At 41.5% G+C, this 25,370-nt stretch overlaps 2 protein-coding genes across 3 annotated transcripts in view; one reads left to right on the top strand and one right to left on the bottom strand.

The window, feature by feature from the left end:
* ZDHHC15 (zDHHC palmitoyltransferase 15) overlaps nucleotides 1–15,239 on the top strand; it is a 226,177-nt gene extending 210,938 nt beyond the window's left edge. For both annotated transcript variants that reach the window (XM_025178030.2, XM_075940891.1), the window contains 2 exons: nucleotides 2,260–2,361; nucleotides 4,826–15,239. In XM_025178030.2, the coding sequence (XP_025033815.1) occupies nucleotides 2,260–2,303 (44 nt within the window). In that variant the 3' untranslated portion in view covers nucleotides 2,304–2,361; nucleotides 4,826–15,239. The remainder of the gene's footprint in view (nucleotides 1–2,259; nucleotides 2,362–4,825) is intronic.
* A 628-nt stretch (nucleotides 15,240–15,867) lies between these two features.
* Nucleotides 15,868–25,370, bottom strand: part of UPRT (uracil phosphoribosyltransferase homolog) — a 27,239-nt gene continuing 17,736 nt past the window's right edge. The window contains exons 3-7 of the mRNA XM_075940894.1: nucleotides 25,061–25,130; nucleotides 20,080–20,142; nucleotides 18,320–18,481; nucleotides 17,334–17,432; nucleotides 15,868–16,296 (exon numbers count right to left, since the gene is read on the bottom strand). Of these exons, the coding sequence (XP_075797009.1) occupies nucleotides 16,190–16,296; nucleotides 17,334–17,432; nucleotides 18,320–18,481; nucleotides 20,080–20,142; nucleotides 25,061–25,130 (501 nt within the window). The 3' untranslated portion in view covers nucleotides 15,868–16,189. The remainder of the gene's footprint in view (nucleotides 16,297–17,333; nucleotides 17,433–18,319; nucleotides 18,482–20,079; nucleotides 20,143–25,060; nucleotides 25,131–25,370) is intronic.

Raw genomic sequence — 25,370 nt, 5'->3', positions numbered from 1 at the left:
ATATCCCCTTTCCAGTGCCCTGAGCCAGTTAGTCTAGATCTTATATTTTTTTAAAAGCATGGAGAGGCAGACTGCTGCTCTAAGGTTGAAATGTATAGAATGTGCAGTGTATATTGTGCCAATAAACTGAATCTTGAGCAAATTCCGGTAGTAGAAATAGTAGATGTTCCTTTTGGCTGTGGGATGGAAAGGGGAGATCTGTAAAAGAATTTTGCTTAACAAAGATACCCTCAGAGAGAGAACTCACCGGGGAAACCTAAAAAATCATTGATTAGCGGTATGTTCTGAGCTTATCTTGCATTTACTCATCAGGCACTGTAGAATTGACCCAAGATTTTAATAGGGATGTAAGACACTAGTCAACTATCCAATAATCATATGCTTATCAGATAGTCGACTAGTGACTTGACTAATTGCTTCTCCCCCTTTCCCTCCCCGCTGCCTCTACCAGAGAAAGGCAGCAAGGGGCGGGGGAGCAGGACCTGGTACGGGGGGAGCTGTCTTAAAAGCCGTTTCTCTCCCAGAACTATCTCTGGGAGGCGGATAGAAGAGGCAGAGGCATAGTGGGGGACTGGGCGCAAGCCGGGATAGCTGATTCCCAGTTCACCCCCGGTTCACCCTCCCCCCAACACTTTAGTCTTTTTAATACATTTTTTAAATACACTTAAAGGCAGAGTTGCAGCAGGATTAGCTCCCAGGGCCAGGAGCTAACCCCACTGCTGCTCTGCAGTTTCCCCCCCTTAACAACTAATTGACTAGTTGATGGACTCGATTAGCTGATTAAACACTGCTTAATATCCCTAGATTTTAAATCTACATAGCCCCCAAAAAAGTAAGGGAGATCCAAAGAACATGGAGAAAACCTCAGTGTATAAGCTTGGGGGGACAGATCTTGATTCTGTTCCTTGATCTACCATGGACTCCTCTTGTGACTTTGGGCAAGGCACTTTACCTCCCTGTACTTCCTTCTCTGCCTGTAAAATAGGGATTGTAAATGACTTTGAGATCCATGGATATAAGGTGCTATAGTAATAATGCCTCACTCTAAAGTAGGGCAAAATATTGTTCTTTTTATTGGTATATATCAGCAAGAAAATGCCTTGGATTTTACTTATTGTTCTTTCTCTGAAATATAAGGTGTAAACTGCTGAGAGACAAGCTACCAGAACCATGGACCATTTCTTTCTTTTCTCTGCTATAGCAATTCTTTACCTGAGGGTTCACATTGAACCTCAGATTCTACTGCATTGTGCCTGCCTACTTTGTGTGTCCATATTCACATGAGAATTTTATTTTGGAAGTAAAGATGCTGTAAACATGAACAGTTATTTGCCTAGAATATTTCGGAAGATTTTCATTCCCACTAGGGATGTAATAGGATAGTCTATTAACTGATAAGCAAAAGCTTACAGGTTAATGCTATAGACTATACGCATTCCTCCCCACCCCCACCCCTTGCCAGTAAATTTTTTAGCAGGATGGCCAGCAGCCCAGTCAGTCTGGGCTTGCACTGGGTCCTGGACCTAGCCCTGCTGCCGCTCTGCATTTAGAGTATATTAGGAGCCAGGCGGGCAGGCTGGCCGTCTTAGTTAGGCTCGTGCCGGGTCCAGCAGCTCAGACTCCTCCCCCCCAGGCAGAGGCTACCCGGGGACTATAGAATAGTCGACTAACTGATAAGAATTCATGAGGTTAATCAACTATTCAATTAACTGATATTTAACATCTATAATTCCCACTGTATCAAGAAAAGTATCAGTCATTCTTCAGGGAGCCCTAAAACATCTCACCTGCTATATTAAGTTTACTTACTTTAGTCCTCTCCATATGATAGAAGGGGGTGGATGTATTTGAGACACAACTGATATTGCTTTGCACTCTCTCATTTTCTCACCATTTCCTTCCTTCCTATCAATGCACCAGCACCTAAAGAGCTATAATAACTGAGTATGTGGATTACATCTAGCACAATAGCAGCAAGACAGTATAATTTTCTGACTAGTCAGACCTGAAACATGCCATTAAACTTGAAAGATCTTTAGTAGTCAGAGGGATTGTTAAAGCCTCTGGCATAGATTGTGAATCAGATAATGCCAATAAATAAACATTCAGTTTAGAAATCAGCGGGGGATAGATGTCTGGTTTTGTTTAAAATTGTGCTTAAAAATTGTAACATTCAATAGCTAAAAGTGTATTTAGAGCATAAGTATGACAAGATCACTATTTTTTCTACCGCTAACCCTTTTGTTTTCAATTGTATAGGTTACCATGAAGGTTCATCTCTTGCCATAGAAATGGATACATAGCAGCTTGCAAATCTGATGGTACAAAACTCACTCAGACAGGTCAACGCTTTATTTTCAGGTGACTCATAAAGACAGTCTGGCTCTGACATAGGATTTCTTCTAAGGCCTTGACATTTATCCTGTTTGTCTGTTTCCCCTCCTGTAAAATAGGATAATAATACTTCATAGGGACATTGTGAGGATTAATTACGACATGTTTGTACAGAGCTTTGAATAAAGAAGTGTGAGATAAAGAATGGGAGGTTGGGTTTTGGGGAGGGGGGGCATTTTTGGGGTTTTTTTTATCTTCTCTGTTCTGAATAAATTTCCAAGGACTGTGGTGACTTGTTAGCGTGGTGCACAGACTGTTGCCTTTAGTATTCTTTCTTTCTTGTTCAAAGATCTAGAACAGTGTTTCTCAACCTTTTTTTATAAAATACCCCTTTTTTTAAAAAAATTATAAGTATCCCCAGTACCTACAGTTTTCAGACACACACAATTTTTTTCTACCATTGCAACACATTTGTTTAAACAACTTAATGGTAGCTGGGCGGGTGATGAAATTTTTGGTGGTAAAATTACAAAAAGAATAAAGCACTGTAAAACTTAAAACAGTTTTCTTCAAATTTCAGTTGTATTGACATACCCCTAAGGGTACTAGTACCACTGGTTGAGAAACACTGATCTAGAAAATAAAATTTCCATAACTCTGACCTGTTTCTGAGAGCTAAAAGCTCCCTTTGGTTTACATAGCCCAGAAGAGCACTGAAAGGCATTTAACTTGTAGTAAAGGATCAAACAGTTGTGAGGTGTTTGGTGGTGGAATGTGGCTGGGCAGGATATTCCCTAAGATGTAATCGTATCTCTCCCCTACATAACCACAGGAATGAAGTACTGTTTCATGTAAAGTGATGGGTAGGATCTGTAGAGTAGAGAGGAATTGGGAATAGCCATGCTACATGTAAAGTCCTCTTTTATGCAAAACTCAAGCCTAAACTACAGTACCTTACAATGTTCAAGTCAGTAGTGACTCTCCCATGTGGATTTTTCTCATCATGGATGACCCTGGGTATAGCAGCAGATGGCATGGACTGGGAGAGGAGTCAGGTCCTTTGTGTCAGAATATCACTGATCCATCAACTTAGCTCCCATACATTCTGGCCTTCACAATATTGGGATGGGCTGTCACGAGTCCACTCAATTATAAGCTATGCCCTCCTCAAGTCTCTGTGAGGAGCCAGGCAATGAGGCAGCACTGACTTAGGAGACAGATCTACTTCTCTTTCTGTGCTGTAGGTAGGGCAGTGGGTAGACAAAGAGCTTTGTTCAGTGTGTTGAGTAATTGTATATTCTGTTCTAATGCTGCGTATTCTACAATCTAGTACCAGGCTTCAAAGAAGAGGGCTATGTCTACACTACAAAGAAAATTTGGAAGAAGATTCCACTTTTCTTCCAAAAGAGGCTTTTCCAACATTTGGCCCATCTACATGGGGCCAAATGTTGGGAAAAAACCCTCTTTTGGAACATCTCGTCTTCCTTGTAGAATCAGGTTTACAGGGATGCCGGAAAAAACACGTCTGCTTTTTAAAAATTTTTTCCAGAAAAGCAGAAGTGTTCCTTGGATGCCTCTGGGTATCCTGGAAAAGCTCTGCAGTGTAGACATAGTCAAGGTCGAAGGCCAAGATCCACAGCCCTGAGAGACATAGTTATATCGACCTAACCCTGCCGCCCTCCCATGTTGACAGTGCTGTGTTGGGTGTAGAGTTTTTTTGCTCAGTATAGCGACTGTGGTGGATTTGCTATGGTGATGATGTAGTAGCATCTTCACTAAAGCTCTACAGCTGCACCGCTATCGTGTGCTACATGAAGACAGGCCCTAAAACTATTTGATAAAGTATTTGTTACATCTGTTGCATATTCATGTACTTTCTTCTGAAGATGATGATACTCTCAACCTAGGAAGGAAAAGTTGCAAATCTTGTTAACTATTGAAAGGCACTTGGGGCATGTCTAGCTTACATGCCTTTGCCGACAGAGGCATGTAAAATAGGCTACCTGACATAGTCAATGAAACCATGACTTAAATATCCCTGGCTTCATTAAAATAAAAACGGCCACCGTGCTGTGCCAGCTCAGCTGATCGTTGGCACAGAGCACAGATCAAGATGCAGATCGGTCAACAAAGTAAACCTTTGTCGACCGCTCCTGTAAACCTCGTTTCACGAGGCATAAGGGAGCGGTCAACAAAGGCTTCCCTTGTCAACCAATCCGCATCTTGACTCGCGTGCTGTGCTGACAAACAGCTGAGCCAGAACAGCGCGGCGGTCGTTTTTATTTTAATGAAGCTGGGGATATTTAAATCCCGGCTTCACTGACTATGTCGGGTAGCCTACTTTACATGCCTCTGTCGGCAGAGGCATGTAATCTAGACATACCCTTGCTGGCTTATATGCGTTGAATGTGCTAGTGAGATGGCAAAGTATTGAAGTGAACAGGTGTCAGAACAATGCTTAGCTTATTTTTCCTGTTTCTTTAAATTACAGCTTCTTCTCAGGAGCCAGCATCTTCTCTTTGCACAATGAATTGAAGATGAGGAAGGAAATGGATCTTCAGGATAAGAAAATATGATGAAGCGTTATCTGATTGGAATCCTAACATTCTAGACTGATTGTCCAGAATACCTGCTGGGCAGATCTTTCAGGGCTTTACAAGTTCAGGGTGTTTTTTAAATTAATGTCTAAGTGGAGCAGTTTCATTGAAAATGGTCAGGGAAAACTGGCATGAATCATTCCCTTTTAATAGATAATATATATATGTAAATAATTATATCCATAATAGGTGAAAGGTGTTGGTATAAATGCATTTCCACAGGCTTTCCCATTGCTGCAAACACCAGGAACTCTAAATCTCAGAATACTTCAGGTCTTTATATTCCCAGGCAGGCTGTTTAGCTTGGGCTTGATTCTTCAGCCTTTACTCACGGTGAGTAAAATTTACACATGAATCAACAGAGTTGCTTAAGTATTACTCAATGTGAATCAGGTTTGCCAAATCAGGGCCTAAAATTGGTGGAGCCCTTTGTGTGTACGTGCAGTGTATATTTAGATAACATACAAATACATGCAACTGTATTTGTGCATAAAATACCTGCTCATGCTGGCAGAATCAAAGTTAATATGCCAAGACCACTGATGCTTTTGTCTAGAAATGCATTATCTGCCATAAGAATTTGAGGTTTACTGGCCTTAAAGCACAATCCTGTAGCACATACTCAAATGTTAAAGGGAATTTTAGACAATGTAATGACTTCATTTAATTCCCAGGCCTAAAATATGGATATCTAACAGTCACACAGAGCACAGTCTTCTTCCCCTTCCCACCAAGATCCACATTTTACAAAGGTTTTTAATAAAATGTTTGCAGTTCCATAAACATTGACTTGTATTGAATGTATGGCTCTCGCAGTGATGGGAGCCCAACCTCAACTAAAATAGTTTAGCCCCATAATCCTGCATATAGCAGCTGATGTATTGTATTAGCTTAAATTTCTGTCTGATTAAATGTATTGACTGGTGTTTTTAAGATTTGATAGCACCAAGCTATGGTCAGATTTTCCAGTTAATCTGCATTCCTTTGACTGAACAGCATTGTTATAGATTTTTTTAAACTAGTTTTGCAATCAAGAATTTTATACTAGGTAGTGGAACTGGCAGTTTGGTTTGTACATGTTACGCAGTTATAGGTTTTAATTTTCTCTTTCCACCTCTAAGATTCAGGCTTGGCAGCTCCATCATCATCCATGTTGGAAATTAGATGTTTGTTTCATAACACGAATGTATTGACAATACTATTAGTTCTTAAGCTTAGTTCATAAGATCAATCAATATGCTTACTATATATCATTTTAGATTCAGCTTTTTATTTAGTATCAGTCTTTACTGTTGACAGTCCCTGAAACAGCAAGTGTAGATGTGATGAGAAAGTGCTTGATAAATGTCTGTTTAGTGACAAAGGCCTTATCTATAGAATAGACTTTTTTCCCTGAGACTCTTCTGTTGCTTCTAAGAGAGGATGATACACCAGTAGTAGCAGCTGAAAATTTCAGAGAAAAGTGCCCCCATGTAAATAACAGTCCTCCCATCTTCTGTCACAAATATGAACCACTGCTTTTGGGAGAGACATTTTATACTAGTCTTTCATCTCTGAATTTAAATCATGGAGCTAGTAATTAAACTCTTGCTTTCAGCAGCAACATATTTGACAATCATCCAATTTAACTCCTAGAAGCTGGGGTAGGTATGACTTCAGAGCATGCCCGTATCCTAGTGTGGGTTCTCTTCTCATCTCTGTTTTGAGTGTGCTAGCTAATTAATTTTTGCATGTTCCCAATTGATAGGACCTCAGACACCTTATTTCATAGCTGTTCTGTTATCAGGTCCTCTTAGGTAGCATGAATTTTATCAAATCTAAATCTTCTTTTCTTTAGTTTAAGCCCATTACTGTGTCTAATAATCCTTAGTCAACTTCTGTTAAGACTTTTTCCTTTCATTACATTATTTTGTGTGAAATATTGAGGAAAGATGGCAGTGAAATCAAAGTAATTACCTAATCTCATGCAAAATGTGTTTAAAGGGAGATTTTCAAAGGAAATAATAGCAGGTAAGTTTCTAACTCCCATGGAAAATAAATGGAAGATAGGTACTTAACTGTGCCTTTAAAAATCTTTCCCTGAATCACTACTAACTCTTTAAAATTTCTTGTGTATAAAAATGTAGGTAAGAAATGAAGCAGGAAGCTGCCATATTGTCCACTAGCTTGTTGTGTCCTTCAGGGCAGGAAGAACAGTGCTGTAGCCAGAGCCACATAGAGCTCCTGAGGTTTTTTTAGGTGGGCTTTTATCTCTCTTGTTTTGTTTTGCTGTTTACAGCCATGTAATTCTTTCATTTTTTGCCAAAGCTTACTGATCAGTAGTAGCCGGAGAGTATATAGAATGGGCTATACAAGTTGCTCCTCTCTGCTCGCTGGCTGCAACTTTGACCTTCTTTTCATGGTAGATAAAATCAAGCTGGATTTCCTGTAGCAATCATCATTAAAATGGCAGACCTTCAGTGTTTATACTGCTCTCCAGTTCATAACAGGGGACAGTCTGAAGTAATTGTAGGTATTTTGAAATACCATTTGAAATGTCCATGCTTAATTTAAATATGCTAATTTTAAAAGCTATTCTTTTAACTTGGCAACTATCTCCTGTTCAGAAAGAAACTAATAGTTACTTAGCAGTTCAAAATGCACTTTAAAAAAATCAGTACCTAACATTCACAGCAGTCAGTTTTTAAGAAGCTCAAAACTACATGTACTTAGAGAATAAAATAAATGCTGAAGATGAATTAAAGTGAAGCATGACAAATATAGTACAGAGTAGAAGTGTCTGACACAATAAACCAGTGTTCAAAATAAACCTGTTTGCCCAGAAGAAATGATCGTACTATAATTGTAGATCTAACTTGTGGATGCTGCAGGCCAATGCAACAGAGTAGAGTTGTGTGAAAACCTTACATCCCCAGAAAGAAGCTAAGTACAGAAAACTGTATTGAACATAGTTATGCTAAAAATTAAGAGATACAGTGTGCCTTTGTTCCCTTCCTTAAGAGATTTTCTGGATCTGCCTTCTTCCTAGCTGCATGTAGATGAATAACCAGGTCCTTTGGGGAACCCTAGCACCTCAAAATATTTCTGCTGAGGTTTCCCTTCTTTGATGATGTATTGTGACTATAGCTGTATTCCTAAAGTCACAGACGATGACATACTAAGAAGTGTGACGCTTCATCAGTATTTTTCATCATTCAAAAGGATTCTGTCAGCTTGAAATCTAGTCACGTAAATATTGAGTTAAATAGTTTCAATAGTATCTGTGATGTGTTGTGATTTTATAGTCAGTTTCCCATTTATTCTTTTAAATGATTTCCTCTTTCCTTCCATGTTGTTGCAGGAAAGTTGCACATGAACATTAGGGGAAATTCACATTGTGCTATCAAAAGCACTACATAAATGCACTGAAAAAACAGACTGTTTCTCTAATCATTGTGATAGGTGACAAAAGGAGGTAAAAATAGTCAGCCAGGAGTATGATTTTTAACATTACAATAACCCTGTACATTTAAGGGAAATACGCATTTTCTTTTTCACTGGTGCTATTTGCTAGGCATATTTTTATGCTACACCACAAAAAGAAACAAGAAGTCCTATGATATCAGCAGGATCCAGTTGTGTGTCTGTTCTTGCCAAGGTAAAGAATGGGCTTCACAGGTGTAAAATGAATCCCAGAAAACAGGAATTAAAACTCTATTAAACGTTTGGAGCACAATCCTTCAAGCACAGTGTTTCTCAACCAGTGGTACGAGCACCCTTAGAGGTACTTGAGAGAAGTCTGGGGGGATATGTCAACACAACTGAAACTTGGAGAAAACTTAATTTTTGTTTTAAGTTTTACAGTGCTTTATTATTTTGTACTTTTTACATCCAAAAATGTCATCGCCCGACCGGCTACTATTAAGTTGTTTAAACAAATGTGTTGCAATAGTAGAAAAAAAATGTCTCTCTATAACTATAGGTTCTGGGGGTACTTACAATTTTTTTAAAAAAAGGGGGGGTACTTATATATATTATTTAAAAGGGGTGCTTTATAAAAAAAAAAGGTTGAGAAACACCGTTCTAGCATATCCCAACATTTATTTTTTAATTATATGAATGCAGTACTCCTCAGAGGTGCTAAATGGAGAGCCCTGCAAACTGTACTGTTTAGCTACAAACTGGGCACAGTACTAGTGGCAGCAATATGAACTTTCCTCTGAAGGGAACACCTCTAGGGCTATAATAGCTGACAGCCTGCTTTGAGAAATGAAGGCTCAAATGGACCTACGTTGCCGGTTAGTGCTATCTGTGGTGGCTTTATGTGCTCTGGATCTGGAAACTGGATTAAAATCCCTAAACTCAATTTATGTAATTCACCAAATAACAATCAGAGTGTAATTTTTAGTCACAGCCCACCTGAACTGAATTCAGACCAGAGAACTAAAGATTAAAAGCTGAACATGGGTTCCTAAAGTATCTGGAAATGTTAAACATTAAATATTTTTCATTAATTTAGATCATAGTCTAAAAACCTGAGGATTGAATCCCCCATCCAAAAGCACATTCACTTTATACTGATTGTGGTACTCACATGAGATGATAATAATTTATTTGTCCTATCCTCCGCTTCCTTTTCCACAACAGAACTGACCACAAGTACTATAAATGCTTTTCCCAGTGAATATCACCCTACGTACAAAGAAGGCTATGGGTAGATTTTACTGTAATATGAATCATTCTGTCAAACTGCCTGTCTGATGAATAACAATTCAAAATATCCCACTGATAAACAGGTAAGGCATCATATCGGCAGCACAGGGTGTCTTGTGATAAGGCCCCTCCTTCACTTGTGAATTCTTTTCCGAGGAATTAGTGTTTGTAAACATCTCTGCACTGCAGTTTGTTTTGTAAATTTGGACTCTTGCTGAATCAGTGAAAGATGTTTCGGAGTAGAGTAAGTTTTTGTGTTCCTTTAAGCAAGCAGTACTGTACATTTTTAATAGACTGTACTTGTTGCATGTAGGTGTACTGTGATCAGGACTAGGAAGCGTTCTATTAGCACGACAGTGTGATGAATGTTTACTTCCCAGAAATGGCCAGAGCTGTGGTTCAGCAAATCTGCAGTGTATTTGAAGTGTAGGTGTGTACTGTGGCACTGGCTGAAAGCACAGTTTTGTACCAGTTACCAGACTAGCTGCATAAAGTCTGTAACACAATATGAATGTGACATGTCAGGAAAACTTTCTTTGTATCTAACCATGGGGGTGTAGAGATTTTAAAGTTGCATTCTGGGAACAACTGCCTTCAGTACAGTTGTTAAGCCAGCACAGCAGACTTGCCATTAAATATGGCTGATTGTTTCACAGAAGTGTTAAGAGAACTGACCAGTAATAATTGTAAGCAGGTTAACAAAATACTGCTGAACCTAGCCTGTTAGGCCTGAGTCAGCTCAATGTTATACGTTCTTTTTGTGTCGGTGTTACAGTGGTTTGAAACTGAGCTACTTGAAAAATATCTTGTTCTTATGGGTATTTTTCAGTTGTCCGTGGGTGTTCTGCTGCAGAATATTTCAAACAGGCTGAGATTTTCCCCCACAAACTATCAATTAAAAGCATTTGCATGGCAGAGTTGCTTTTTCATTTAAATTAATGTTCTGTCACCAGCTGGTAAGATGGCAACCAATTCAGAGATGGGGCATTGAATATGTATTTTTCCTTATCCTTTCCTCTTTTTATTTCATCTCTATTGATTCACTTTTTGGATCATTAACAGGCCACCAAGATTATATCAGTTTGCTCATTTTAGTTTTTACAGGTTTTTCTTCATTTAGTTAAACTCTTTTTACTTTATATTCTTTTTCCTTCTGATCACATGCAAATGTCTTACAATTGATAATTTTTCAGCCAGGTTCACTTTTTCCTTTAATTACTTTAGCAGAGAGTAGATGGAAAAATCTTTTTAAAATGTTGTTACAATGCCAGTTATTTGGTGATGGGTATCTATACATCTCCCCTGTCTTTCTGATTTAGTTTTTCGCTCACTGCAGTGAGATCCAATTTTCTATATTTTTCTTTGAATGCTTAAATACCTGATTGTTTTTTAAAAGAATATTTTATTGTTTTCTGGCTACATCTTGAAATTTTAAAAATTGGTGGTTATTGGACTTTACATTCTATTTCAAGTCAGAACAAAAATATGTTAAGCCTGCAAAGATTCTGTTTAAAAATATGCATTCTATATCAGGATTTGAGGTTTGAGCATCAGGAGTACAACTGGTATTGGAAAAGTCCTTGATTGTTAAAATACACAAAATGGACAAAGAGGTCATTCTTGCTTTTATTACAGTTTTGCTTAGGAAAAGTATTATTTTTGCACTGGATGCTAATATAAATAGACCATGTAATGCAAAGGTGATTTTACTAAATAGAACATTTTTGCTACTTGTAACTAACTTTGGATCAAATCAAAGGACAAAAAGGTGTCTCTTCCCCATCTGCAAAGGCTTTGCAGTAAAGCATCTATTATAGACAATGTGTTTCCTTCCATGCAGCTCCTTCATGGTGTATATATCTTTCTCTTTCTCCCCTAGGCACTGTGTTCAAATTCATGACACAGGCATATGGTATCCCTAACCTTGTAACAAACCATCCTAATTCTGATGCAGATTATGGGTAAAGAAGCCAAAGCCTAGTGCCTGAGACCAGGTCTACACTAAAAGGAACATCTAATCAAGATACACAACTCCAACTATGTTAAGTACATTTCTGAAGTAGATATACCTTGTTTTGTGTTTCCCAACTGTCTCCACAGCGGGAGACCAACGGGAGCAAATGCTCCTGTTGGCTATCCTTACTTCTCTCAGAACCAGGTGTACCAGATGCTTTTAGCAAGTCTTGACTACACTCACTAAATTGAACTCCAGAAGATTGATCACGACATCATCGATCTTCCATTTAGTGAAGACATGGACTAAGAGGTCGGCAACCTATGGCTTTCGAGCAAAATATGGCTCACTAGGGAGCTAGATATGGCTAATCAGTCCCCCGCCCCAGTTACTCCCACAGCAGGGAGTCAGTGCTGGCGCTACAGCCTTATGGCCCCCTAGAAGGTTGGAATGACAGCGCCAGCTTCCTGCAGGGGAGAAAGCCCTGAGCCTTTTGCCAGATCCAGTGTGCAGGGAACAAGCAGGGAGCATGTGCTGCCCTTTTCCTTCCCTTGTTTGTGAGGGAAACAAGCAGCCAAAATTCCTGGAGGCTTCTTTCCAGTGCACGGGAGGCCTGTTAAGCATGGCACAAAAGCAAGTGCCCTTCCACCTCCTCATGCCCACACCCCGCACCTGAACCCCTTTCACTGGCTCCTTTCTCCCCAGCCTGCTCCTGCCTCTTGTCCATTACACCCTTGCCAGTCTGCCCCTGGCCAGACATCCTTCTCCCCGCCTGCTCCTGCATCCTACCTCCCACCCAGACCATGCACCCTCAATTCCTCCTATACACAACCTCTCACCAAGATCTTGCACCTCCCATTCCTATCCCATTCACTGGCAACCCTGTCCTGCTCACTTAACCCCTTGAACCTATCCTCCCTGAGCAACAGGGGAGTGAGGTATTTTAGTTGGGAGCCACATCATCAGTGAGGGTTGGGGGGGCTTCTTGTTTGTTTGCTTCTTACCCTCTGCCCCTTAACCAGACCTCATACCATCACCCTCTCTTACACCCCACCTCCTGCCCAAATCCTGCACTCCCATCCCTATCCCACCAGTAGCACTGTCCTTTGCACTGGACCCCTCACTTTTGGTCCCAACCCAGAGGCTGAGGGGGAACCACAAAATCCACTAACCCTGGAACTCCACAAGAGTAAATCTGGCCCAAGACTGTGAACTACTCCTCCCTGGCTCTCCCCCCACTATTTTAGGATTAGGGATTTTTGGAGGGTGTGTGTTTTTTTTCTTCTTACTTGGGTGGTCCCCATCTGATTGGGTCAGTGGCCCTGACCCAAAAAGGATTCCCCTCCCGTGCCATAAATAAAGACAATATTGAAACCTTTTGTGTTGGACATTATATTTTACTTTATTTAAAAATAAAGCCTGGCCAACAAGCCCCCAGTTGGAGACAAGCCCTCATCTGGCTGCAGTGTCATAACACTTCTGTACCACCCCCACACCAATCCTGAGCCCCTTATACACCTGAACTCTCCACCCTGAGTCTCTTATCTCCCCAGACTCCTGCCATAAACATTCTTGCACCCACCCACACCTCAACCTTGTGCCAAGTCCATCATACCCAAATCCCCTGGCCTGAGCCCTTCATACACCCCAACACAGACTCCTGCTTCCCCAGTCCCCTGCCATAAGATTGACAGAAGACAACCTGAATGCATGTCTGAAGCTGGATTTGACCCGTAATTACATTAACTTCAAAGAAATGTGTGAAAAGATGCAGCAGCAGACAACATCCCATTAAATAAAGTCTGAGTACAATGTTTCATTTATGCTATTATTAATCATGTCAGTTATCAATAATAAGTTGCATATTTTAAGTCATGCAAATGGGCATTCTTATACATCTCTTTGTTGACCACTTGTTCTGAATTTTAATGTAGTTTGGCTCTTTGGTTTGAAAAGGTTGTCGACCCCTAGCCTAAGATCTTGTCTACACATGAAAGTTATTCTAGTGGAAGGTAGGGTGTGAATTTAAGTTTTAATCGCTATTCCAGAATAATTTGTGTGTAGACAAAGCCCCAAGTACCATTTAAAAATTCAGGTTGCTTCATTTAGGCAGAGTGTCTATTTTAACTTCCGCCAGTTCTTTTGTAAAGTGTTTAGGTATCCTCCTTTAGGGAATGACTGGAGCTATCACTTAGTCAAGGGATATTCCCATTCAGTAAGTTTTTAAAAGAGGAGCATTTCAAAACAAGTATTTTTTAAAGTTCTTACTTTGCCAGATGTAAACAACCTTCAACCTGTTAAGAGTTCATTTTTCATTAATTATTCTGTTTAACATTTTACTCTACTTCAAAAATGATTTTGAGTGGTCAGCTTCATTTCCTGCTGCTCAAGTATGGGATTCTTTTTCTGGAGAAGGTCTGAATCAAACTGAACATTTTATCTGGGCTACTCATAACTGATTTGATAAAGCTTTGTGTGGGGAGAAAAATAATAGCCGTAAGTTTTGGGTAAAAAAAAAAAACTACTGTCAATTGTCCCCTTTAATGTTAACAACCAGTGCAAAGAACTTTTCCTTCACACCAAAGTAAACTAGCATAATAAGCCATATTATGCCAGCAACTTTAAACAGGACTTTCATTTTATTTAAATTAGTTCTGTGTTATACACATGCACTAAGTTATCTGCTGGCATAACATGGCCCTAATAAGTGTGTTTTCTTTGAATCTACAAGATATATTTTTAAAAAGCAGTGATAACTGGAGTATTCAACTAGATGGTGCTAACTTGGAACTGCATGAGGGGGTTTTAGATAAATATATTTATGTTTTCACACACTTCCTTATGGTAATGGGGGAGCAAATGTTTTCAATAATATGAAAAGTCTGACAGCATTGGGAATGTTTTTGTGTAGTTTCAAGAGTTTATTAGCTATGCTGGCATTGGTTTTTAGTGTCAAATGGATTTTTACAAAACTTTCTGTATAAGCCACAATTTTTATTGGCCAACATTCTCTGTATTTGATGTAAGTAAGTTTCAGTAGCACTTTCAAGGAGTTTTTATGGTTTGAATACTGTATATTATGCATTGTTTTCTATTTGTTTTTTACTAGCAAATCGCATGATTTATACTGTACTGCAGTAAAGAACTGCATTAAAATTGTTTTATCTTTATATTGATGTTGATTATTGGCCACAAGTTATTCCAGAGCATTATTTCATAGGAAAGGACTTGTGGTTTTGTAAGCCCAAAATATCCTCAGACAGCTAAGAGTGTGATCGCCCATTCCCATTTAGGAGGTTTGAGATGATCTCGCTGCAGTAGGGGCATGACCAATTCCTTCCTCCTTTGCCCTGGTGAGAGCATACCTGCACCAGCTTGTCTTTTAGAGAGGAGTTTGTATCCACCTTATTAAGCTTCCTGCCTTTACCAGTAATACCACACTATAGCATTTTTAAAAGATCCCTTAAACTTAAATACTGTAAAGTAACATGTCAAGGTAAGGTACAAGGTTTACAAGCAGGTAATCCAGTTGTTATCCTGTTCAAAAAAGGTCGTCTTACTGTAATTTTTTTGAAAACCCAGAGCAGTTTGCTCTAGCAAGAGAAGCAAAAAAAAATTTTTTTTTTTAATTAGATGAGGACTTAAAGGTACAGGACTTAAAAAGTAAAAATTATACAGTAAAGCTAGAACTACATTTAAACGGTTTCAGAGTTTTAGCTTGCGTTAATATCCAGTAAAAAGGTGTAAATACTTAAAGTGCAAGATGGCAACCAACACACTCCTTTCTAAAGAATACTGGCTGGTCAGGCAAGAAGGCAGGCATCACGTCATCTGACAGTTTACATATGTTTAAATGGCTATTAATTATAACACATACATAGTTTAACACACAGGTTTTAATGAGGCACAATTGCCAAGTATTTTGTATAGGAGGTTGTTGGGTTTTTTTAAAGACCATATGGTACTGTTCCCAGTAGCCATTTGAGCATTTTCACTACAGCAGTGTGTGGGTTATATTGGTGAGAAGGTTTCTTTACTTTTCAGTATAAGAGAGCTGAAACCTACAAAATGTTTTACTATTTGGAATTAATCCAGAGAGAACACAGTGGCCTAAAAGGAGTTGAAATCCATGGTTGTGGACACCCTCCAGAGCTCAGAAATCTACCACTAGTGCTAATGAACTCTGCATAGACAAAGTGCCTTCATGATTTTTGAATTATTAAAAATAATCTGTAATGACTACACCAGCACAATCAAAATGTACCACCATAAAATGAAATCTACATGGCATGCTTTACGGCATGATTTTATTTTGCAATAGCAAACAGTCACGAAGCAGGGTAATGAAAGGATAAGTTAAGCATTGAGTGTGCAGCAATTTCCAAAAGCACGTAATTAAACTGGCTTTAATTTATAATAATTGAATGTCCTTCATTATTGCATCTGATTCAGTGTTCAAAAAGTAACCAAATAAAAATGAAATATTTTTCCCAGTTGGCCAGAAAAGTTTATAAATAGGCCCACAGCCAACCCTGCTACAAATAATAAAACGTAGAAAAAAACCATTGTAATATCATACATAACATAACATAACCAGTTTGTGTTAAGTGTCTCAGTCCGTTCCAAAATACTTCTGTCCAAAATGTGTTGGTGCAACAGGATGAACTTCTGTAGTTAAAATTGTGATCTCTGGGAACTCCTGGATGATAGATTTGGCACCTTTTAAGGAAGAGAGAAGAGAATAGTTAAAACTATACTTTGTAGTTCAGTCCTGCACCTGTAGGATTTTATAAGCAGTTGAGCAGAGGTTGGTCCCCTACAGGTACATCACCTCTGCTGTTTGAATCACTTTTTGCATTTAGACCTGGTTGTGCAGCTGGCTGGCTATCAGAAGGCTGTAACAGATTAAGTGATGTGTATAGTCCTACTCTGATGAACAAAGTAGTTACAGGGTGCTGTGAATAACCCAGGTCTGATATGTCTTATTTAACTGCATGACAGGGGCAAGAATTTCTGCCGGTGTTAAATCTACAGTAGCAGGAAACCACAAAAGATCCCTCCCTGCAGTTTACAGAAGTGGTGCTTTCATTTTTGAAAACTGATTGGGAAGTCAACAGTAAGTAGTACCTAGCTATGTTCTCCACAGCTAAAAGCTGGCCTACTAGAGTTCACAAACAAAAGGTGGCTTTGCAATGCTCTGTAGGACATACACATTCTGTGTAACTGGCTACCATGTGATTCGTTTTTCCAGGAACTGTTCACAGCTGCAATTCTGTCTTCAGTCCTGAGAGCAAGCAGGCTTTCCTTTTCTACTACGTCTTTTTTTGAATTTCATGAACACCTCTGACAGGCATTAGAATGTCTCCGTTCTCTTATCCCACTAAACAGAAACCAAAAATCACTCAAAACCCCAAAAGTCAGCAGAGTAAGATGGAACCATATTCCCGTCTTAACTAGGCGATGCCACTGTTATTCACATGGGATTGCTATTGAGTCATACAACATATCCTTTAACAGAGAAGAGGGGAAAACATCACATTGAACCGACACTTTTCACATCACATTTTATAAACTACCTTTAAACCTTGTTTATTTACATTTTATCTATTCATTCCCTCAATCTATGACTTCTCTCACTTCAAATCACAAAATAAGACAACCTTAAATCAGCTCACTGGAGTTCCTTAAAATCTACACATTATGTACAATGCTGTGTTGTGTGAATAACCTCCTCCCCATCTATTCCTTCAACTTACCATGGGGTGTGGAGAACAAGCTTAGCAGGATAATGACACTTGGTTGAACGCCATGTTCTATAAGAACTTTTACAGCTTCAATGACAGTATTGCCAGTGCCTGGGAGGGGGGAAAAACAAGACTGCCCTTACTAGAAAAACTTCACAAATTATTTGGAACTAGATTAAAGCAGAATTCACATTCAGAGAGGATTAGTGTGCCACCAATCCTGGCATGTAAGTAAATGGAAGGATTATGTCCTTTTCTACTGCAGAACAAACCACTCACTCTGTATTATTTATGGAAGCTTAGTCTTTGAGGATGCTACTGCATCTGTGCACTAAAATACTTTATTAGGAGCCTGACCCAAAAGCCCATTGACATCTGACTCAGTCCCTAAGGCAAGAAGTCTCGGTTGAAATAGAAAATGGCAATCAAGAGTTCCCTGTGAAGGAGCAGAATTAAAAGTATTAGCAAATTTGCTTCAGCCTAACATAAGCTCTACTAGCTTCCAAGCCTCTTTGGGGTACTGATTAGTTTAATTTTGAAATAATTTAATGTATACTGTTAAAGAGAATTATTAATTTTAAAATGTAACTTAACTAGTATGTATTTAAATTCAAACTTTACTATGCTTAACATGCAACAATTTTAAACCTCTTCTACACTTATGTACTAAAATGTATATACAGTATTAAAAAAAGTCAATTTACAGCAAAGCCCAGTTCTCCCCCATCCCTTTTTCACATTCATACTCAAGTGATTTGTGCCACATTTATTTTATTTCCATTAGATCCACAGCCTCAACATGTGTATTTTGAAGACAATGCCTGAAAAACTAATGCATTTTGACTAATGCTTATTCTGGCAGAGCTTGATAAATTCTTTGCTGTGTTTCCCAAAGGCAAGCCAAAATCCTAATAGCCACTGACATTCAGGGAATTTTACACAGAGTATCCAATAGTCAAATGATATTTAATCCTATATAATAACTCGTAGATACTCACTCAGTATTGGGTACATGAGAAGAACTTTTCTTCTGTAAATGTCTGGTGGAAACTTGGCATAGTACACTTTGGCTCTCTGAGTCTCCTCATCACTCTGTATCAGGATTTTTCCTATTCGGATGGATCTGCAGCAATCCCGTAAGCCTTGTTCCATTGCCTCTCCTCCAGTTTAGCAACAAGAACAACAACAACAACCCTATTACACAGCAAAGAAAGCACCACAAGCTACTACTGCTAAAAAGAGATATTCAATATTTAACTATGGTAATAATCTAACCATTTTAGTCATTTGGTTCCTTAACTGGAAGTTTTCACTCTGCTTGAACAATGAAGTTAGCTTGATCAGTATCAGTCACTGATTCCAAGCTCTAACCTAAGACAGGATATAGAGAATCTAAACAATAGCAAAATTTCCTACAAACATTTTAATCATTCCTAATCGTTTTGAAAAACAACTTCGAGCACTGATAAGGAAACTCATCTGTGACTCTCCAGATATTGATGCAATGTAAGGGAGAGAAAACATGATAGCCTCGTGCTAGTAGATCTTTAAGAACGATAAAAAGAAAACCTAGCATTCCCCAAAAAATAACACTTTCTACCAGTAGCCTGAGACAGACTGCTGGCTTAAGCCAGAGCTCTGCCACTACAGTCTGGCTGAAAAAGCCAATTACAGCCAGCTGAGCAAGCCCATGCCTGAAGAACTAATGGAAGCAGCTGTGGGCCTCAGTCAGCGGAGAAGCCAGAGAGTGGCTGAGTGTGTGCACCCCACCCAGAAGGAGAAGGTAGCTGAGTTAGCTGCTGGGGAAACCAAGCTCTGTAAACAGAAAGCGGTGGGAAGATTGGCACAAGCAATAAAAGACACAGGTGACTGCACCAGAGAGGGTCTCCTAGTGGTGTGGCTCAAGGGGTTCCAGGGCAAGGACCTTACCATATAACCACAGTTTACTTGAGAACTGTCTTTTTTTGGGGGCGGGGGGAGGAGAGGGTGGTTAATGGCAACAATGGGGGTTGAAGCAGGGGAAGGAGGGCAGGTCTTGTTCCATTTGAATGTTTTCAACCGAGAACCCCTTCTCTAGCAGCCACAGGAAATCCCCAGCAACTGTTCTATTTCCTAAGGGTATGTCTACACTACCACCCTAGTTCGAACTAGGGTGGTAATGTAGGCAACTGGAGTTGCAAATGAAGCCCGGGATTTGAATTTCCCGGGCTTCATTTGGATAAAGCCGGGCGCCGCCATTTTTAAATGTCCGCTAGTGCGGACTCCGTGCCGCGTGGCTACACGCGGCACGGACTAGGTAGTTCGGACTGGGCTTCCTAGTCCGAACTACCGTTTCACGAGGAGTAATGGTAGTTCGGACTAGGAAGCCTAGTCCGAACTACCTAGTCCCTGCCGCGTGTAGCCGCGCGGCACGGAGTCCACACTAGCGGACATTGAAAAATGGCGGCGCCCGGCTTTATGCAAATGAAGCCCGGGAAATTCAAATCCCGGGCTTCATTTGCAACTCCGGTTGCCTACATTACCACCCTAGTTCGAACTAGGGTGGTAGTGTAGACATACCCTAAGGGATTAATAAAAAGTTCTTGACCGTGGTGGGTGTAAACTTTGTTGTAACCAGACACTTATGAAGACAGAATGCTGGAGGACTTTGGTGAATTTTATCAGAGTAAAAGGGAGTTATTGCTGTTCTTAAAAGCCAAGGGGAAAAGATATTTAAAGAAGAGCTTTAAAACACAGACACTAAGAAATCATGGCTTACCACTTCTCATTATGCTGACTCCACAGTTTCCCTTTTCAAATTTCACTCCTTCATACTTGTACCCTGTGGAGGGAAAGACAGACCTGAAGGTCAATAGAAGTCATTTCCCCTTTTTAACCCATTTGTTGCCCCTTTAGGTTATAGAATGTAACTAGCTACACGTGTATGCTATACTTACACCGAACACACGTCTCGAATTTTCTGGGAATGTCCCGATTTTAAGTACCCTGTTCTGGTGTCCCCATCAAGTAGTGAAATGTCCTGGAAAGCCCAGATATTTCACTACTTGATGGGGACACCAACTTGCGGGACGAAGTGACTGAGTCCATGCACTGCCATTGCTCCTTGCACAGCGCAGCAGCATCCCTCCCATCCTCTCCCCGCAGAGCAGTAGGCGGTTCCATTGGAGCTTTGCCTGCTGGGCTGGGATTCTGGTGGCACATGCTTTCTGGCCACTCCGCCACCCACTGCCCCACCACCACACAGCCCCCATCTTCCCCCCACAGGACTGCCTCTGTCGAGTGGGGCCCCAGGTCCGGCCATGCAGCCTTCTCCTCCACCTGAGCAGACAGCAGCTTGTTACAATGGCTGCTGCTGCTGGGAGGGGGAGAGGTGACCAGATCCAGGGCAAAAGGAACCATGTAGCTGCTCCTGGACCTCAGCACTTTTGAACTGTTGCCTGTGCCTCGGCAAGGGCCTCACGGAACCTGGGTGGGTCACTGCCACTCCCTCAGGGTGCACTCAGGCTCATTTACACACACACACACACACACACTCTCTCTCTCTCTCTCTCTCCCCCCCCCCCCCCCCCCCCCGCTCGGAAGGTCCAGGTTTCTTCACACACACACCCATGCCCTCTCAGCAGGAAGCCCAATCTGGTGCTGCAGCCTTGCGGCTACACTGGCATCCCCCTGCATGGGGGCAGAGGGGGACTGAGCTCCCTCCCCCTTCCCACATGCTGGGGGAATGACAGCGCACTGTCTGGAGTCTTTCCCCACTGCACAGGGGGTGCAAAGCCAGGTAAGCGTTCCCCCTCATACCCAGACCCCACAGCCAAATCCCCCTCACTCCCCTTCCCCCACTCTCCCAGCTTGCTCTGACACCCTCCCTTGCTCCTGATGCACCGCCCCCCAGCCAGATTCTGTACTGTCCCTTGCTCCTGCACCTCCCTCCTAGCCAGACACCCTCCCTCCTGGCCAGAGATCCTATCCCCAGCCTGCCTCTGCACCCTACCTCACAACCCTCCCCCTTCTGTACCCCACCTCCCGCCCAGATCCTGAACCCTACCCCTATCCCACACAATGGTGACCCTGTCCTACACACTGAATCCCTCTTTTTCTCCCCATGCCAGAGCCTAAGAGGGGATCCATAAAACCCACTAACTCCGGAACCCCAGAAAAGTAAATCTGGCCTATGGGAAGCCCTGAACTAAGGATGTTAGGGAGTAGTCGACTACTTGATACGCAAAAGCTTATTGGGTAGTTTAGTAGAGTATCGACTACTTGCTTCCCCCAACCCTTGCTGCCTCCATGAGCGGCAGCAAGGAGGGGGAAATAGCCGGTGCTGGGGGGAGCCGTCTTAAAAGCCAGTTCCGCCTAGGACTGTCTCCACAGTGCTGCCTGCCCCCCGCCTCTATCAGAAGCAGTGGCGAGTGGGATAAGGGAGGCTGCGGTGGACCAAGGCTCACCGTGGGCAGAGGCTGCTCGGACAGCAGCCCATTCATGGTGGCCTGGGCTGTCTGCCGTGAACAGGGGGCTGCTGGACTCAGCACCAGCTGGGACTGCACAGTCCCAGCTTATGGTGGTCGCTGCACCTCTGCATTTTAAATGCAGTAAGAATCTAGCGATTCTTACTACATTTAAAATACAGAGCCACAGCATGGGTGGCTCCCAGAGTTGGCATAAGCCAGGACTGCTGAATCCCAGCTCCAGCCAGCTCCTGAAGATACCCTCGCTGCGGCTCTGCAGCGTGGCGCTTATTGACTAATCGTGTAGTTGATACAAATTGTATTGACTACATGATTAGCCCGATAACCGCAAACTAACATCCTTACCTTGAACATCAGTCCTCTCTGTCCCTTCCCTTAGCCCTGTGGGGATTGAGTGCCAGAGGAGTGAGGGATCTCAGTTTGGGGGCCAGATCAGTGAGGGCTGGGGGGTTTTGGAGGGTTTTTTTTTACTTCTCACTTGTGTGGTTCCCAGCTGATTTTTCTGAGGGTCAGTGGCCCGTGACCCAAAAAAGGTTCCCTGCCCCTGCCATAAATAAATAAAAAAAATTTAAACCTTTTGTGTTCATATTTTAATATTTTACTTTATTTAAAATGAAGTTTGATAAACTAACACGAGATAATTTAAATTATTAAACAGATTATGCATTTTAACTAAACTGTTCTCCCTAGCTGCAACACTAACATAATTAAGGCAAAGCCATTTTGCAATTAACAGTGAGTTTTCATTAGCAACTGGTGGTCCATGGAAAGGTTTACATTGAGCCAGGTGCTTCACGGGCCAAAACATTTTAGAATCTAATTTTAGAACATTTTAGAAGCTAATTCGAACTAACAGATCCAGACTAAAAAACTAGTTTGAATTAGCGTTTTGCTAATTCGAACTAGCATGTCCACATTAAGTGGACCCTGAACCGGGGTTAAGGAATGTCCGGAAGCAGTGCCGGCAGGGCATCAGATGAGGACTTAGAGCGTGGAGCTGCTGCCTCAGGCTAGCCGAGGGCTGTGCTTAAAGGGTCCCGACCCCCAACCCGGACAGACAGTTCTCAGGGGTTCCCCGCTTGCAAAGCAGTCCTGGCTTGGAGTGCCCTGAGTGCCCACACTGGGCACATCACAGCACTCGGCCATCAGACCGGCTGCACTTGCCGCAGGCTGCCATCTGGGGAGAGGGGGCAATTGGGGGGCTGCAGGAGAGCTTCCACCCCCAGAAGCCCGCAGAGCCAGCCCAGTCCTCCCCATCGGGGGCTCGTACCCCATTCCTCCCTCACCTCCTTCCACTTACCCTTCCCTAGCCCCCCTTCCTGATGTACAAAATAAAGAAAACGTGTGGTCAAAAATAGATTCTCTCTTTATTGAACCAAACTCGGGGAGACTGGGAAAAGGAGGTGGGAGAGGGGAAGAGAGAGGGTGGGAGAGGGGAGGGCAACTAAAATGATCAGAGGTTTGGAACAGGTCCCATATGAAGAGAGGCTAAAGAGACTGGGACTTTTCAGTTTAGAAAAGAGGAGACTGCGGGGGATAGGATAGAGGTCTATAAAAGCATGAGTGGGGTGGAGAGGGTGCATCAAGAAAAGTTCTTCATTAGTTCCCATAATATAAGGACTAGAGGACACCAAGGCTACGTCTAGACTGGCCCCTTCTCCGGAAGAGGCATGCAAAGCAGGCAAGTCAGAATAGGGAAATCCGCGGGGGATTTAAATATCCCCCGCGGGATTTAAATAAACATGGCCGCCACTTTTTTTCCGGCTTGGGGAAAAGCCGGAAAAGAGCGTCTAGACTGGCGCAATCCTCCGGAATAAAGCCCTTTTCTGGAGGATCTCTTATTCCTACTTGCAAGTTTGTCTCTGAACAGGAAGAAAATGTATGTTAATGTTGTTTGTAGGTAGGCAGATCCAAGTGCTAGCCAGGTGGGCCTGAGATAATAGGAAAAGGAACATTAGGTGTTAGGCAGAAAGCAACTGAGATAACCAGGGAGATATGGACAGGAGATTGCTGTGTGCTTGATGTGGAAATGAAGATACTTGACTAGCCTCATACTAATCATGTGAAGTTTTGTCTCTCTTTTAATCTTCTTAACTTGGCTTTCTTTTGACTGTATAAATCAAGGAGTTTGAACCTTGTGTGGCACTCACATTTTCTGAGTGAATTAGCAAAGCAGCTTTGCTAATAAACAGAGCGGTCTGACAAATCTGAGTGAGTCCTGTCTGACTTTGACACAATGGTTGAATGACATGGACTAGATTGGAACCCAGTGTTCAAGAAGAGAAAGGCAACACTTCTTTTAAACCAATGTTAAGCTTTATTACTTTGAGTTGCTTTTCCAAATTCTAGCTAAATCTAAGTTATTTCCTGTGTAACCTGTCCTGTCTGTAATCTCATATTTGGTGTCAACAGGAACAAATCAAAATTATTCCAATGGGCTAACACACAAATGCTTCCCTGGTGATGCAGAAACTAACTTCTTGTTCCTCTGTCATCATAGCCAACTGGTTCCTGGTTGTAAACAACAAGGCACAGCAAATTTTGAAGATCTCTTTAATATGCATAAGTCTGCCTGTCTTGCCACCCTCCTGTCCCGCCCACACACACTCTCCTGAATGGGTAAGTAAAATGTGTTCAATTTTATTTTCCTCAATCACAGTGAAGAGAAAAGATCTGGCACCTGAATTGGTAAATGTTCATGATGATTTTGCAAGACTGATTTAACCTGGTGGCTACGTCTACACTGGCCCCTTTTCCGGAAGGGGCATGTTAATTTCAGCTATCGTAATAGGGAAATCCGCGGGGGATTTAAATATCCCCCGCGGCATTTAAATAAAAATGAAGTAGGAAGTAGGAATAAGAACTTTGAAGTAGGAATAAGATCCTCCGGAAAAGGGCGCTTTTTCCGGAGGATCGGGGCCAGTGTAGACGCTCTTTTCCAGCTTTTCTAAAAGCCGGAAAAAAGCGGCGGACATTTTTATTTAAATGCCGCAGGGGATATTTAAATCCCCCGCGGATTTCCCTATTACGATAGCTGAAATTAACATGCCCCTTCCAGAAAAGGGGCCAGTGTAGACCCCTTTTGTGTTTTGCTAAAGAGAATTAGCCAGTAAGGTTTGGTTTTTTTAAATGTCAGGAAGAGGAGCCTTAACATTACATTCTTATCTGAATGTTCAACTGATTCAGACTCACAAGGATTCTAAGTTCTACTTTACATATAATATGAAGCTTCTATTGACAAGTCTGCCAGCTGGGGAGTAAAATTCCAGTTACCTGTTGGAGTGGTCACTGTGCATTCAGTATATGGCAGCTGATTTAATCCCTCTTCAACCACAAGTCTGATCTGTAGAACCAAAGGAAGTATTAACTTAAAGAGACTTCTTACCCATCAAGGTAAAGTACCATATTCTAGTAGTTTTACCAACATACAGTGAATGTCAATAAAGGCCATAATGTTTATTTTCACATCCCTATCTCCATTTCAGGAACTGCAGCACTATACACACAAAGCAAATTCCCCAAGGCAAGTCAGTCAATACAAAAATATAACCCCCTCCCTTTGACACCTGTCAGTTAATATTAT

Source organism: Pelodiscus sinensis, chromosome 13 (assembly GCF_049634645.1).
Source record: "Pelodiscus sinensis isolate JC-2024 chromosome 13, ASM4963464v1, whole genome shotgun sequence".
Taxonomy (NCBI): Eukaryota; Metazoa; Chordata; order Testudines; family Trionychidae; genus Pelodiscus; species Pelodiscus sinensis.
The sequence above is the reverse complement of the archived record's forward strand: the minus strand, read 5'-3'. Positions and strand labels throughout refer to the sequence as shown.